The sequence below is a fragment of the Dermacentor variabilis genome, chromosome 4, assembly GCF_050947875.1.
Source record: "Dermacentor variabilis isolate Ectoservices chromosome 4, ASM5094787v1, whole genome shotgun sequence".
NCBI lineage: Eukaryota > Metazoa > Arthropoda > Arachnida > Ixodida > Ixodidae > Dermacentor > Dermacentor variabilis.
Window position 1 is genome coordinate 176,124,044 of NC_134571.1, and position 13,847 is coordinate 176,137,890.

At 41.0% G+C, this 13,847-nt stretch overlaps 1 protein-coding gene across 1 annotated transcript in view; it reads right to left on the minus strand.

Annotated features, from left to right (window-relative positions):
• The window catches only part of LOC142578432 (high-affinity choline transporter 1-like), a 164,995-nt gene that overhangs the window by 54,751 nt on the left and 96,397 nt on the right, over window positions 1-13,847 (minus strand). The window contains exon 8 of the mRNA XM_075687818.1: window positions 5,106-5,276. Within this exon, the coding sequence (XP_075543933.1) occupies window positions 5,106-5,276 (171 nt within the window). The remainder of the gene's footprint in view (window positions 1-5,105; window positions 5,277-13,847) is intronic.

Here is a 13,847-nt window from a genome sequence, read left to right on the forward strand (position 1 = left end):
TACATTCAGACTAGGATACATAGCGCAAAAATTTTGACACAGGGACAAGCAGAACACAGTACGAGCGCTATGCACGCCTCACCTCTTTTTTGCACAATGGACGTGTTTAATTATTACTAAGATTGACTATTCATGTCTCTTGTCAGGGTTAGTAACCGCCTAGATCAGTGACCACCTCCCTATATTTTTACTAAGCTCAAGAACTGTACACCAGACACATCACTTGAACTGACAGTTACCGTAAGAGATATTACCATGAGAAGCTTGGGCAATTTTCGCAATCAGCTATAAATGGCTGACCGCTTAAATGTTTATCGTATCAATGAACCTGAACTTCCCTACGATTATTTTTAGACACATTTAGTGGTATTTGTGATCAATGCTTCCCACTCAGCACTTTGAAGCGTTCACTTAAGAGCAAAAAACCAGGGATAATGATGAAATGTCTAAAAGAAATACGCAAGCGAAAAAATTATGGAAAATTTTCAGAAACGGCAAGTGTAAGCTTGCCTTGAAAACCTGCAAATTTCAACGAAACAAGGTCACCCGCCTTTTACGACATGAGAAAAAGTGCTATTTGCAGAATTCATTCAACTCTGAGGTAATTAAAGAAAGTCATCTGGCTTGGAAGCGAATAAATGAGTTCCTAAGCCGTCAAGTGAATTACGAAAACAATCTGAAGGAACGTTGCATTGATCGTAGAATAATTTCAAACGAGGATGTCGCAAATTCTGTCGATGACCATTTTTGTCTATAACAAGTAACAAGAATGACCCAAATAGTTTACAGTACATGGGCGACAGGCAGAAAGAAAGTGCCTTTCTCGCCCCTACAACCACGGATGAAAGTTGGAATTTTTTAATCTATAAAGAACAGTGGTTGCTCTGAAGCTCATGGATTACAAGTCAGACCTGTCAGATACGTTTTAGAGATAGTCGCCCCTGTCTTGCAATACGTTTTTAACCTTATATTCACCAATGGCGTCTTTCCTAAAAAACTGCAGACCGCGAAAGTAATTGCATTGAATAAAGGTGGAGACAGGAATGTTTTCTCCAACTACAGGCCTATATTGGTACTCCCTGTCTCCTCTAAAGGCCCAGAAAAATTTATTCATGTCCGAATCGTCTTATTCCTTAGTAAACACAGCACAATAACAACAGGTCAGTACATCTTCATGAAAGGTCTTTTGACCGAACACGTTCTCTTAGCGCAAAGAGAAATGATACTAGAAGAATTTGAGGAACAAATGTGTGCATTAGGCGCTTGTATCGATTATTGCAAGGTTTTTGACCGGATAACACCGGACTTTACTACAGGAAAACGAATCATTATGGTTTCCGCGGCGTAATTCTGGATTTAATCAAATCTTACCTAAAGTACAGAAAGCAGGACGTAATCATTAATAACCATGCCTCAAATTTAAGATCTATAGCATCTGGAGTGCCACAGGGAAGCATCCTTGGATCATTGTTATTCTGTATATACAGTAATGATGTCGTTACTGTTTACAGGTCTGCTATTTTCATTGTCTATGCTGAAGATACGCCCACATTAATCACTGCACGAGATCACAACGATGCTGTTATGAAAGCATATATCACGCTAATGAAGCTGCCAACTTTTTACACTGCAAATTCCCTTATTGTGAATGCAACTAAAACAACAGCTGCTCTTTTCCGACCAAAAAACTACAAAAATTATTTCCAATGTGAATTGCAACTTGAAAATTTGTCATAGAAATAGTGTCTGCTATTAAATGTTTGGGAATATTCGTTGAACAGCACATGTCTTGGGATCTCCAAGCAGATACAATAGGTGGTAAAATACCCAGAGTATCAGGAGTGCTTTCTAAACTGAGACATTGCCTCCCTAAACGCAAAAAATGCTTGTTTATAGCTCCCTCGTTATGTCAATAGCCAGTCATTAGTATTTAGTCTGGCTTTATCAAATGTTAGTCAATTACACATAATACATAACAAGGCTGTTCGAGCGATAATTAATGTCCCATGTCTGACTCATTTCGAACCACTGTTCAGGGAAGTGAAATCATTGCCACTGCGTGAATTTTATCAGTGAACTCTAAGAAATTCAGCACTATGCGTTGGCAGGCCGGTTGGTACGAATCCATAATTACTTTGTTTAGTGCAAAACAACGGACACAAGAAAGGCGACCAGGACAAGGCGTTAGTCTCAACTCACATCATTTTAGCGCTTTGTCCTGTGGTCTTTCTTGTGTCCGTTGTTTTGCGCTAACCAAAGTAATTATGAACTCTAAGAAAGCGCTATCAGATACAGATTTGGAAAAAGAATGACTTTCTTGAGAGCATATCGTGTCTCACACCAAGCTGAAATCTTCGAGACACTCGCTTTCATGAGATTTGGGTCATTCCACGCAATCGCCCAAAATATTGTAATCAGATGCTGCGTTTCCAACCCCCGAACTTGCTTAATAAATGAATGCGCATATATATTTGTCGTCCTGCATTTCATACGTATTTTCTATTTCTACACACGTTAATATTTATATATTTATTGGCTGTTTGTTTAGGTGTTCCCTCTTGTAATAATGATATTGCTTTTTATCAGATTATTCTAAGTGTGTATCTTTATTATCTCTTGTGTTCTTCGATTTCACACTCTTGTATGCAATCTTTATTTGCACTGCTGTCAAGTAGACGGTCAGTGGACGTAGTCAAGCTTGAGAATTTTTGTCCGCAGCATCATTGTCTGTAGATGTTGATGTTGAAATAAACCGAACTTGAATTTTAAGACCACTTGCTGATCATGACAAACACCGTAGTGGGGGACTCCGGAAATTTGGACCACCTGGGTTTCCTTAACGTGCACCTAGTGTTATCGCATAATTCCCCATGTTTAAATAACACAATAGAAATTTCGTCATCAGCAAAGATACTGGGTGTTGTGTTTAACAAGTGCATGTCCTGGAAACACCACACATATTACATAAGAAATATACTTAACGAAACCGTAGGTAGCATGCGAAACTATCGGCGCATACTGCCAGAGTGGCGAATCCTAATTTTACATAACGCTCACTCCTCTCCTCATCTGCGTTATGGTCGTCTAGTATAGGCTACTGGCACCAAAAAATATTTGCAAAACTTAATCATATTGCAAAAAAAATGGCTTGCGTTGCAGTGCACGTTTGTCGTACAATGCGCACACGTCCGAATTTTATTTGCCAAATTTAACCCCATACAATCTTATACGAATATTGTCTTTTGACAGCTTTTAGGTCCGAATTAATTCGAAAAGGCCGCCACATTTGCAATTCAGCAAATTTAACCCTTAAAGTCTCCTCGGTCTTAACAAGACATACGAATCATTGGTATATCTCCATGCCGTGAACCAATTATGGACTGTTACTATTACAGCATTGCTTTCCGACCACACTAAATGAGTTTGCGCAAGCAGATGAAAGCTTACGCAAGTTAACGAAAAATGCTGCTTTAGCTATGATATCAAGAATGATTTCCTACTTCGAAACGCGCAAACTGTTTTGAATTATTCGGTGTGAGCCCGTTTCCTTCGCTGCCTTTGTAACCAGGGGATGGCGGGGCTATTCAGGCTGATAAAATGCAGTTTTTCCCGCTCTCCTAACCATTTAAGTACATTATGTACTGACTTGCCCATCTGGTAAATAAAGCAGTCTCAAAAAATATTCGAGGCGAAATACTATGCGCAATAAACGCAGCTACCGATGCATGTAAAGCCGCATGCCTGCGTCGGGGACTTTCACGGCGAACTTTCGCATACTTTCGCAGGCTGGTTGCGTTGTGAATTATCGCACATCCTTCGTTTCCTGTGCCGTAGGCGTAGTATATTGATTTCGTCTCCCTTGCGGAAAAGCCTACATTGGCCGACGGGCAAATGCATCAATGAACACCTTCGTGAGCACAATAATACTTTAAAAGGAACGCCCACCTCTCATCTTTCAGCGCCTTGTGGATCTTGGGCGTGCAAACCTGTTTTCCAAAATCTGACAAAACCATCAGGCACAAAGAAAGAAGGGCTCGTGAACTTCCTGAAACCTTCCGTGCAGAAAGGTCGAGTGGCGATTGTGTCTCGGCCAGCATCCGTCATTTCGCTAGATAGCGAAACGCACTTGCTCAGTGTCTTTTTCCAGGTCACCTAGATTTCCTGCGCACCCGGGTAGTTGTTTTCTTCGTGTTTTATTTTTCGAGCATCTTGTTCAATAAATTTAATTTGTTAGACAGCACTCGTCCTGCGTTCTAACTCTGTGTCTTCCGTTGTTTTAGCGCCGATTCATAAGTATGCTTTCTTAAGTTTTACGCATGTGCAATGCAAGGCGTTCGGGATCACTGTGCCCGTTATTACTTTCCAGCATAAGGAGAGCATCGAGCAACGTAGTCTTGTCTTGGCCGCATACATCCCAGTTAACGATAACTTGCTGGTTTTTGTATTTTTAGCAAAGCTGGCACTCGAAGAGAGCCAAAAAACATAACGCGGTGAACTGTGCAGCTGGTCTTAATTCTGTTTCGGACTATGAAATGCTATTTTATCTCCTTTTTTGTATTTCAGCCAAGGCTGTTTTTAGTTTATGTTCTATCCGCTTTGCTTTACTGCAGTCCCTCGCCGGGACAGCGTGGCCTACATGATCAAACTGTACAACATGGAATGATGTGCAACAGACTAAAAATTACTACAGCGTTGCAGATGGGATCAATAAATGAGCAGAAAAGAACACGCGAATGACAGCACACACAAATATGAAAAGAAAATCGCCCCAGAGCAAGAAACGTATGCGATCACCAGATACAAGGAAAGAGACACCGTTTGCTATAAGGAACGGTTAATATACGATTGTCTTAAAAATATTAGATCCATAAAAAAGACGGCTTCAAATTTATGTTTATTCGCGTTACTGGTGAACAACATGCCAAACTTTTTTTTTTGTCGCTATGTAAAACGCGGTTCACCAGCAACTGTATCGCAGCCGCGTATTCCTTTAAAGCTGGCATTCCTTTACAGCAAGTTAACCAACTTTACTAACTTCGACAACACGTTGTGGTTTGAGTGGTGCAGATTGTGTTGGGAGCAAGCAAATTCATGAGAATTCCTGCCTTCAAGTAGATGACGGACAGCAGCTGCGGGAAGAGGATGACGTAGACGAGATCCGAGGACAGGTACCACAGCGCGTACACCGAGTTCGCCGTGAGCGCAATGTAGGTGGCTAGTGCGCCCACCGCCACGATGGCTAAGCGCATCACCCAAATCACCTCGCTGTCCGAAGCCTGCAAGGGAACACCCAATTAGGTATGCCACACGTACAGCCTTCACCCGTAACGTCATCGACAAATCTGTTGACAGGTAGCGCGACCGATTGTGTGACGAAAAAAGGAAGCCACACCGGCGAAACTAAGCCATAGTTGAGTAATGTGGTTTACTGTCACAAAGCAAAACAGAAGGTATTAGAGACGACATATCCTATTTTGTTAGCTCCTTGAATAAAATGAGCTGTCTTCACGGACGTCTGCATCCTTCGCTTTACAGGGGGATAAGTACGTTCTGAGGTAGCCGATCAGAGTTCATAAAGGTAAAACCATAGATATCGCAGGTAATAACTAAGGTTGCGTGGTTTCGGTATATACCAGTAGACACCGAAAAAAAAACCCCAGAGGTGGTTTTCTCTGAAACCGCAAAACCTGAAAAACCAGAAAATTAAGCTGTTCTTCAAATAGAAAAGGTGGGCAGACATCGCTCAATTGCACTATCTATGTTGACACCACGATTCATTCAGACACGTGTTTCGTTCACTACTCTTGCGTAACTTGGATTCACTTCTTTCCAGTTCTCTTTCGTTCCTTTTGGAAAAGCTACAACAAGCGTGTATATATTTATATATATATATATATATATATATATATATATATATATATATAGATATATATATATATATATATATATATATATATATATATATTTTTTTTTTTTTTTTCAGGAACTTTTTAGACTAATGTCTGTATCAAGTACCATCTGCTGTGGTTTGCCTTGCCAGGTTAAGGAGAGCACGTCGCAAAGAATGGCCAGTCTTTTCCAAAGCTTCCTTTGATTTTCTTGGCTTCTCGGTGTCAAACGCAAAAGCATGAAGTGCGATTTCTGGACAGTGTTTTCTTAGTCATAAGGAGCGTGCTGCGATGGATGACAAATCTGTCGCTATGTACATGGACCTTTTTTTCAGTAACATTAATAATAACCTCATTAGTATAACGTCGCTTTCTTATTTTCACTCGTTGATGCAGTAGTTATGTGTGTAGGGTGCTTGGTATGCATTCAATAAAGTTGTGTAATGTCAGGCGAGAAATATTTTCTCGAGTAATTAAACATTCGCTTTACAAGGCAAGCCCCGATAAACGCCGTTTCTCTCCGGCATTCAAATTAGACAGCGAAAAACACTGGTTCAAAGGAACAAATATAAACACCGATAAAAAAAAACACGAATTCGAAGAAACATAGGGCCGATAACATGGAAGCCTAGTAATAACCTACGTGATTTATCCAACTTTCGCATGCGGACTAATCCTGCCTAGGCGCACAAACCTGCAGCGACACTCCTGAGCAAATTCATTGGGCTCACCTCCTACACTGAGTTACTGTCCGCTCGCGGTCTATCCACCGTGCCGGCCCCGGGTTTATGGGTTGCCTACCCTGGCAGCTTCAAGATAGGCGGAGAATGCTTGTCTACTGAGCGTTTTAGACGAGCGGAGGCTTAAAAAATTAATCGGAAGCTCTCCGTACGTTTCCACTTATAGACCGTGTGTTTGTTTCGGGACAGTAGACTATTTAATGAATGCCGCAGTCTCCACTGGCACATGTCGTCTTACCTGAAAAAAGGAAGTGCACTTGTGGAATGTCAGTATAAGTCCATAATAACGATGGCGCTGACCTTGTCCTTGGGGAGAATCTCTATGTGGTCGTGCCTAGCTTCAGGCCTACTTTCCAGGATGCCACACCTAAATACCGCCTTCGATAGCGTTGTAAGCGTGTATGCTTTACTTTCACCATACCACCGCGTATTCATAACGGATGAATACAGAGCAACGAGAAGGCACAAAGCGATGACACTCAAAAAGCCTGCGTTTAGTTTTACGCATATATAACCGTAAGATCAGGGCACCGAGCGCGCGCCAAGATACACGTGCTTGGTGCACGTGTACGTGTTTCAACAAAACGCTAATAAATACCTCAAAACAACACGGCGCCAAAGGTTAAAAAAAACATTCTGAATAGTCACAAATTTCGCCCTCCTGCATGCAGTGTTTCAATGGTTCGGTCAAGCGAGCTCCTTCTTCAGTCGATGGCGTATTATTGCACGTATCAGCCAGCCTATGACTAAATCCGCCGTTTGCAAAGTTGGCATTAAACTTGAGTTCCGGTGAATTTTATGCACTGTTGAATTCTGCTATGAAAACAAAGACAGCGATTGAAGACACCGCACAAATTTTTCCTATGTTGCTGGAGCTTCCTAATTAAAGTTCCGCCCGGATACTGTGCATTCTGTCTCAAGATAATGAAAGGAAATTCGCAACACCCTTACAGGCCTCGGACCACTATATTAGGTTGGATTTTCATCATATTGGCTCTGTAGTGTACTTTGTACAAGCTGGAGACTCCTGTTGTTGCCATGAAGTCGACACATATAAGATACTTCTACCATTTATTTAAGCTGTGTCAAAACTAATGTGGCTACCACATCATAGCAAGACAACTGTTCGCTTACTCTTTTCATCAGCTTAGCAGAGTAGAAATTACGGTGGGCGTGTTTCAAGAAACTAATAAAATTTCGGTCCCTACCCTTCACGGGAACAAGGTGTTAAGGGAGCGGTCAGTTTGTGCAAGCAAGTTTATCGAATCGCGTACGGTAACACGACTTATTTAGAGCAACCACCTGTTTGCAGTCTATATTCTTAAGACAATCAACAAAAGTTGACAGGAAGGAATAGTCACACGTAACATTGCGAGCAGAACCTGCAGCTGCTTAATTAGGGGCAATGGCCAGGGGGTGGCACACTTGACACGTGCCTCCCCTCCCCCCCCTCCGTCAGTTTACGGCTTTAGTATGCGGCCTTTCGCAGCCCCTCCACATCTTCTCCTTCTCCCAGTCCCTGGTCAAGCGGGTGCTCGCCATTCCTCGGAAAAAAAATTCTGCCTACTCCTCTTATCAAGTAATTAGTCAATTCCACTACACTAATTAGGGGGGGGGCAAATCGAGAAATATAATAGGGGCAACATTAGGCCGTGAACGACGGGGTACAAGCTTGCTAACGCCATATTTTATTCCTTTCTGCGTTCATATTATTTTTTTGCATCGCCATTATTTTTCGCTACAGTTGTTACTCACACTAATTGTCAAGTGTCAGTGTTTCCCGTCATCATGTAAAAAAGGATGGGGGTGCCCCCTTCTTTATAGCGGCGACAACCTTTCTCCTACCGGAACAGAGCATCATCATCATCACCATCATCATCAGCCTCGTTACGCCCACTGCAGGGCAAAGGCATCTCTCATACTTCTTCAACTACCCCGGTCATGTACTAATTGTGGCCACGTTGTCTTTGCAAACTTCTTAACCTCATCCGCCCACATTACTCTCTGCCGTCCCCTGCTATGCTTCCCTTCCCTTGGAATCCAATCCGTAACGCTTCATGACCATCGGTTATCTTCGCTCCTCATTACATGTACTGCCCATGCCCCCCCCCCCCCCCCATTTCTTTTTCTTGCTTTCAGCTAAGATGTCATTAATTCGCGTTTGTTCCCTCACCCAATCTGCTCTTTTCTTATCCCTTAACGTTACACCGATCATTCTTCTTTCCAAAGCTCGTTGCGTCGTCCTCAATTTAAATAGGACCTTTTCGTAAGCCTCCAGGTTTCTGCCCCGTTCGTGAGTACTCGTAAGACACAGCTGTTATGCACTTTTCTATTGAGGGATAATAGCAACCTGCTGTTCATGATCTGAGAATGCCTGCCAAATGCACCCCAGCTCAGAGTATATAGTAATAACAGAGTATGTAGTAATGTAAACTACCATGGCGATCGTACAACAATCCCAATTATATTTGAAGTCACAATGCTGCTACGCTTGGCGACCCGTGCGTCAGTCAACCGTCACAGCTATTAGTGTGAAAGATGCATCCCAGCATTCGAGAAATTCTGGAGCGTTCGTAGGGCGGCATGACAGAATGAGCACGGGAATGCGTTTTGGTATCTTTAATGTGTGAAAGTTCGCAGATTTTTTTTTTTCAGCTCGTCTTGATGGCTTATGAGAAAGCGTCAAAGAAAGAAACACTACTAAAACAAGTGCAGTTTAATATATCTTGTGTTTATCTTAAGACCCCGCTGCTTTTAGCATCTGCTGTAAAATTAACATGTGCAAGTGTTCCAGTTGAAACATTGAAAACGCCTACATCTAGCCGTCTTTTCACGGTGCCATTGGGTTACCCTATGGCAGATTATCGCCTTTCGCTTTTAAAGATGGTAATATCTGCATAGGCAAATTTATCAAAAGGTAAGTATTTTTTTAATGCACTTCACGTGAAATAACTGAGTAAGTTCCGTGCCTGCCGTATTTTAAGAGGAATGACTAGAAATACATATTTTTGTGTCATATAGCTCAGTCAAAAAAAAAAAGAAAATCGAAACCTTTATCTACTATATTACCACATGTGCTATAAAAAGTCGCAGATAAAAAAGAAACGTTGTCATAAATTTTGAATCAACAGAATTATTTAACGTTTCACGTAAGGCGCATAACTTTAAGCTTCGATCGTTTCCTCTTTACCATATATGGAAATGCAATAGCCCAATGCGCTGAGTGCTGCGCAGTTTAGTTGTCAGGCTGGCTTCTGGCATGTTATCAGGCATTTAATTGCTATTTCCCCATCCCCGTTCATGCAAACACTATTTATAGATCGTATGTCTGTCTGAACAAATAAAAGTCGTTCTCGTTCATGGATATTTAAAAACTGACATTGCCATCCCGTTAACAGAAAGCTTTCGCTGCCGTACTACAATGCAGGCAACTAACCCGTTGCAGTTCACCATGCGTGCTGGTAACAAGTATTCGCTTTTCGCAAAGAAATCTAGCAATTATCTTCTGGTGCAGCTGCCGAGCCCCCGGTGCTGTGTCGGTATTGCTGTCGAGTGTGTTTTTGCCGTTCGCTCTTTGCTTCCCTTCTCAGGCTAGATCAAGTCCACCCCGAGTCCCGAGAGAGCGGACCTTCTACTAATAGAACTGCAAAAAGTAACAGCCGACCAAAAGGAAACAATTACAGCAATAAAAGGCATTAGGAGCCATCTGGTAGCGACGAATAAATTGGTGCCGGATTCGAAGTAACAAATGACAGTAGTCGAACATATTTACCCTAGCATTATTCCGTTACGAAATGAAATCCACCCCGAAAAATGGAAGCTACTAAAATTACTGACATGGCCACTTGCTTGGAACGGCGTATTGATGGCGCTGAAACCGAACCCGTAGGAAACGATATATTCTTTTACGGCCGTCCCAATACTAATCGCTCGGAGACATTTGCCCAACCTGACGAAGACGTAACTTCACTTTATTGAAATTTAGACAATATACAGTTGTCCGGGTGAAGAGCGCTAAAGGTGACACACGTGGTCACCTGACTAGGCCCTAGACACCCTGAATTCACGCAGGCACAGTTTCGACATGGTAAGTTGCGAAGTACAATTTTTTACAGGAATTTTTTTTCCAGGCAGATTATAACAATTCACATACAGCAATATACATACACTGTACATTCAAATCAATCTAATTAATTATGTATAATACCTACAAGCATGTTCACTTGACCAAGAAAAGAAAAAAACGAAGCAAGAAATCCTAACTGGATCTCCTATACGGCAATAAAAAAAAAATGTTCACATGACAAATGTGTTCACTTGACAAAAAAGAACAAAGGAAACAAATTTCTAACTGATTTATACACGATTTAAGAAAAATTTCTTTGCCTGGTTTCGGAAAGCAGGCAAAGAGGAACAGTTTTTCATGAAGTCTATCAGAGCAGGATAAAGGTTTAACAGATTAGGAATTTGTTAATTTAACAATTGCGTCCCGTAATTCGTCCTGCATTTAAACTTGATGAAGTTGGTTCTAAACTCGTAGTGGGATTCATGTTTGGTATACCTCAAAAAGAAGAGTTTTGAATGGATTTTGAAATCTGAATATGCAAGCTCTGATAGTCGCAGTTTGTATAGTGATTCAATGTCCAGGATGCGATTCTGCGAAAAATATACAGATGCTGATTCACGTTGTGGTAAATTTTCAATAAAGCGCACACTTTTTTTCGGTAATCGATAGAGGCTTTCCATGTTAGACCTAGTAGTGGTGCCCCAGACAAGCAGGCAGTAATGCAGTCGCGAATGAACGGTATTAAAATACAGTTGACGTCGTATATAACGAGGCAACAATAAGCGAAACTTATTAAGCATACCAATACAGTGTGCAATATTACGCTTAATATAGTGAATATGGCAAGACCAACGAAGGCTTTCATGAAACTGAACACCTAAAAATTTATTTGTGCTACCTTCTTTAGCGGTTGCGACTCGAATGCCACATCATTATTAATATAAACAGGTCTGTTAACAGGGTTAAAAACAATGTACTTAGTTTTGTCTACATTTAATGAGAGTTGATTTGTAACAAGCCAGTCAGATAGATTCTTAAGCCATAAGTTTACACGCGGAATTAAGGAACCTAGATTTTCACCAGAAAAAAATACACTTGTGTCGGCAGCGTAAAGGATAATAGAAGGGGTTTGTGGGATAGATACCATGTCATTGATGTATAAAAGAAACAGAGTAGGTCCTAGGATTGACCCCTGAGGAACCCCAAATTTTATTAGCTCAGAATTAGACGTAGCATTATTACTAACAACATACTGGGAACGACCGGAAAGGTAGTTTTGCAATAACTTAAGTAAAGTGCCTCGTATTCCATAATACGGTAGTTTGCTAAGAAGTATATTATGTTATTATATTTAATATTATATTTATATATGTTATTATATATTATATTATATTATGTTATTATATGTTATTATATGTTAATATATATTATATTATTATAGCTGTGCTTTCAGCACCTTGGTATTGGCACACACACACACACACAAATTGAACCAGTACACCATCCAGAAAGGGACACCGCTGGGAACCGCCGCCCTATAATGATCATACTTACACACTTGAAGACAAAAGGGACCGTCTTATCTAATGGCCGTATGTTTAAAGGTACGGATCGCAGTGTCGGCGAAGATCTTTTTCTGAGGCTGTGCAGCATCTCCGCAGGCAATTTGTCGCTTTTGCAGAAGCACGATCTGCTTCCTTTTCATTGCATTAGAAAACGCTGTACACACGTACTTGGCGCAGCAACCACAGACCTTAAAGAATGGCATAGCAATCACATTATCATAGGAATCCAATAAAAACAACTCGCCTTTCTACTCCGCGTAATAATCTGTCCTTGTCAAAAATTTTCACAACATACGTAGCTTTCTCATTTTCACTACCATAGGTAGCGTTCTACCATCTACCAGAACGTGTCAAACTTTAACTCATCATCTGCCAGTAACTAATGTGGTTTACAAACTAAATAATCGACGCGGACGTTCTCAGCGATCGGCCCAATTTTGATGTTTATCGATGCGATCAGAGAGGCGCACGTGGCGGGGGGTTTTTGGTTGCCGTGAACCAACAAATGTACACGCGACTTAATATTGACAGCAACCTGGAAACACTGTGGTGAAAATGTCCGTGTGCTCCGCGAACAGTACTGCTGGGTGTCACCATGAACCGGACTTTTGTAATCTCTCAAACAACATAATAAATGAAATTACTTCAGTCAACACCAATGCTATTACCCTCCTTTTTGGGAAATTTTTTTCACCAAGACCTGGCAGACATTTCTGCTTCTAATCCCAGAAAATTATGTCAGGAGATAGACCCTAATAAAGTGCGCATCATTACTCTTATTAATGATCTGGTTGAATCGGTGAATGGTTTAAGCTACGCTAACCTGTTCACCAACGCGCATTCATCATCAGTGTTCACTAGTGAAATGGGGATGCTTCCTTTACCGCTAACCACAAATATACAGTGCAACATGTCAGCTATCGCATTCACAACAGGTGGCATTTTATCTGTAAGAGGAACTATTATCTTCATTAGCTGGCATCGATGACACTACCTATAAACTACTAAAAATCACGAAACATATTTTTACAGCGTATCTGCATTAATTATTTGCAGAGTCGCTTTACACAGGCCCCGTGCCTGAGGAGTGGAAGATAGGGATGGTTATTTCAATCAACAAATCAGGTAACGGAAATTCTCCCCTAAATTAGCACATCATCTCATAGAGAAATATTCTCTGCAAGATCACGGAGCACGTAGTGTACTCTCATAATAGTAACTTTCCAGGCGCTAAAAACTTTTTCATCCTTTGCAGCACGGGTTCTGCAGGGGCCGGATTTTATTGGTTCACATCATTACCCGTATTTAAATTATTAAGAATAAAAATAAGCGAAAAAGGTCTATACAAGCTATTTGCATGGATATTACACATAAGCATGTTTATGCCTGTTCAGGGTACAGACATAAACTTGACGTAAGTTCAGCCAAACTTTTAAAAAATATGCATATGCCACATAGCTGAATCGAACCAAGGTTGTGTTGTTTGCCGTCGCTTGGATATACTTAGATTATTTTTCGCATTGCACCAAACTGAATAATTACTACTAATAAATAAATAATCTCTTAAAATATTATAATGAGATGAAAG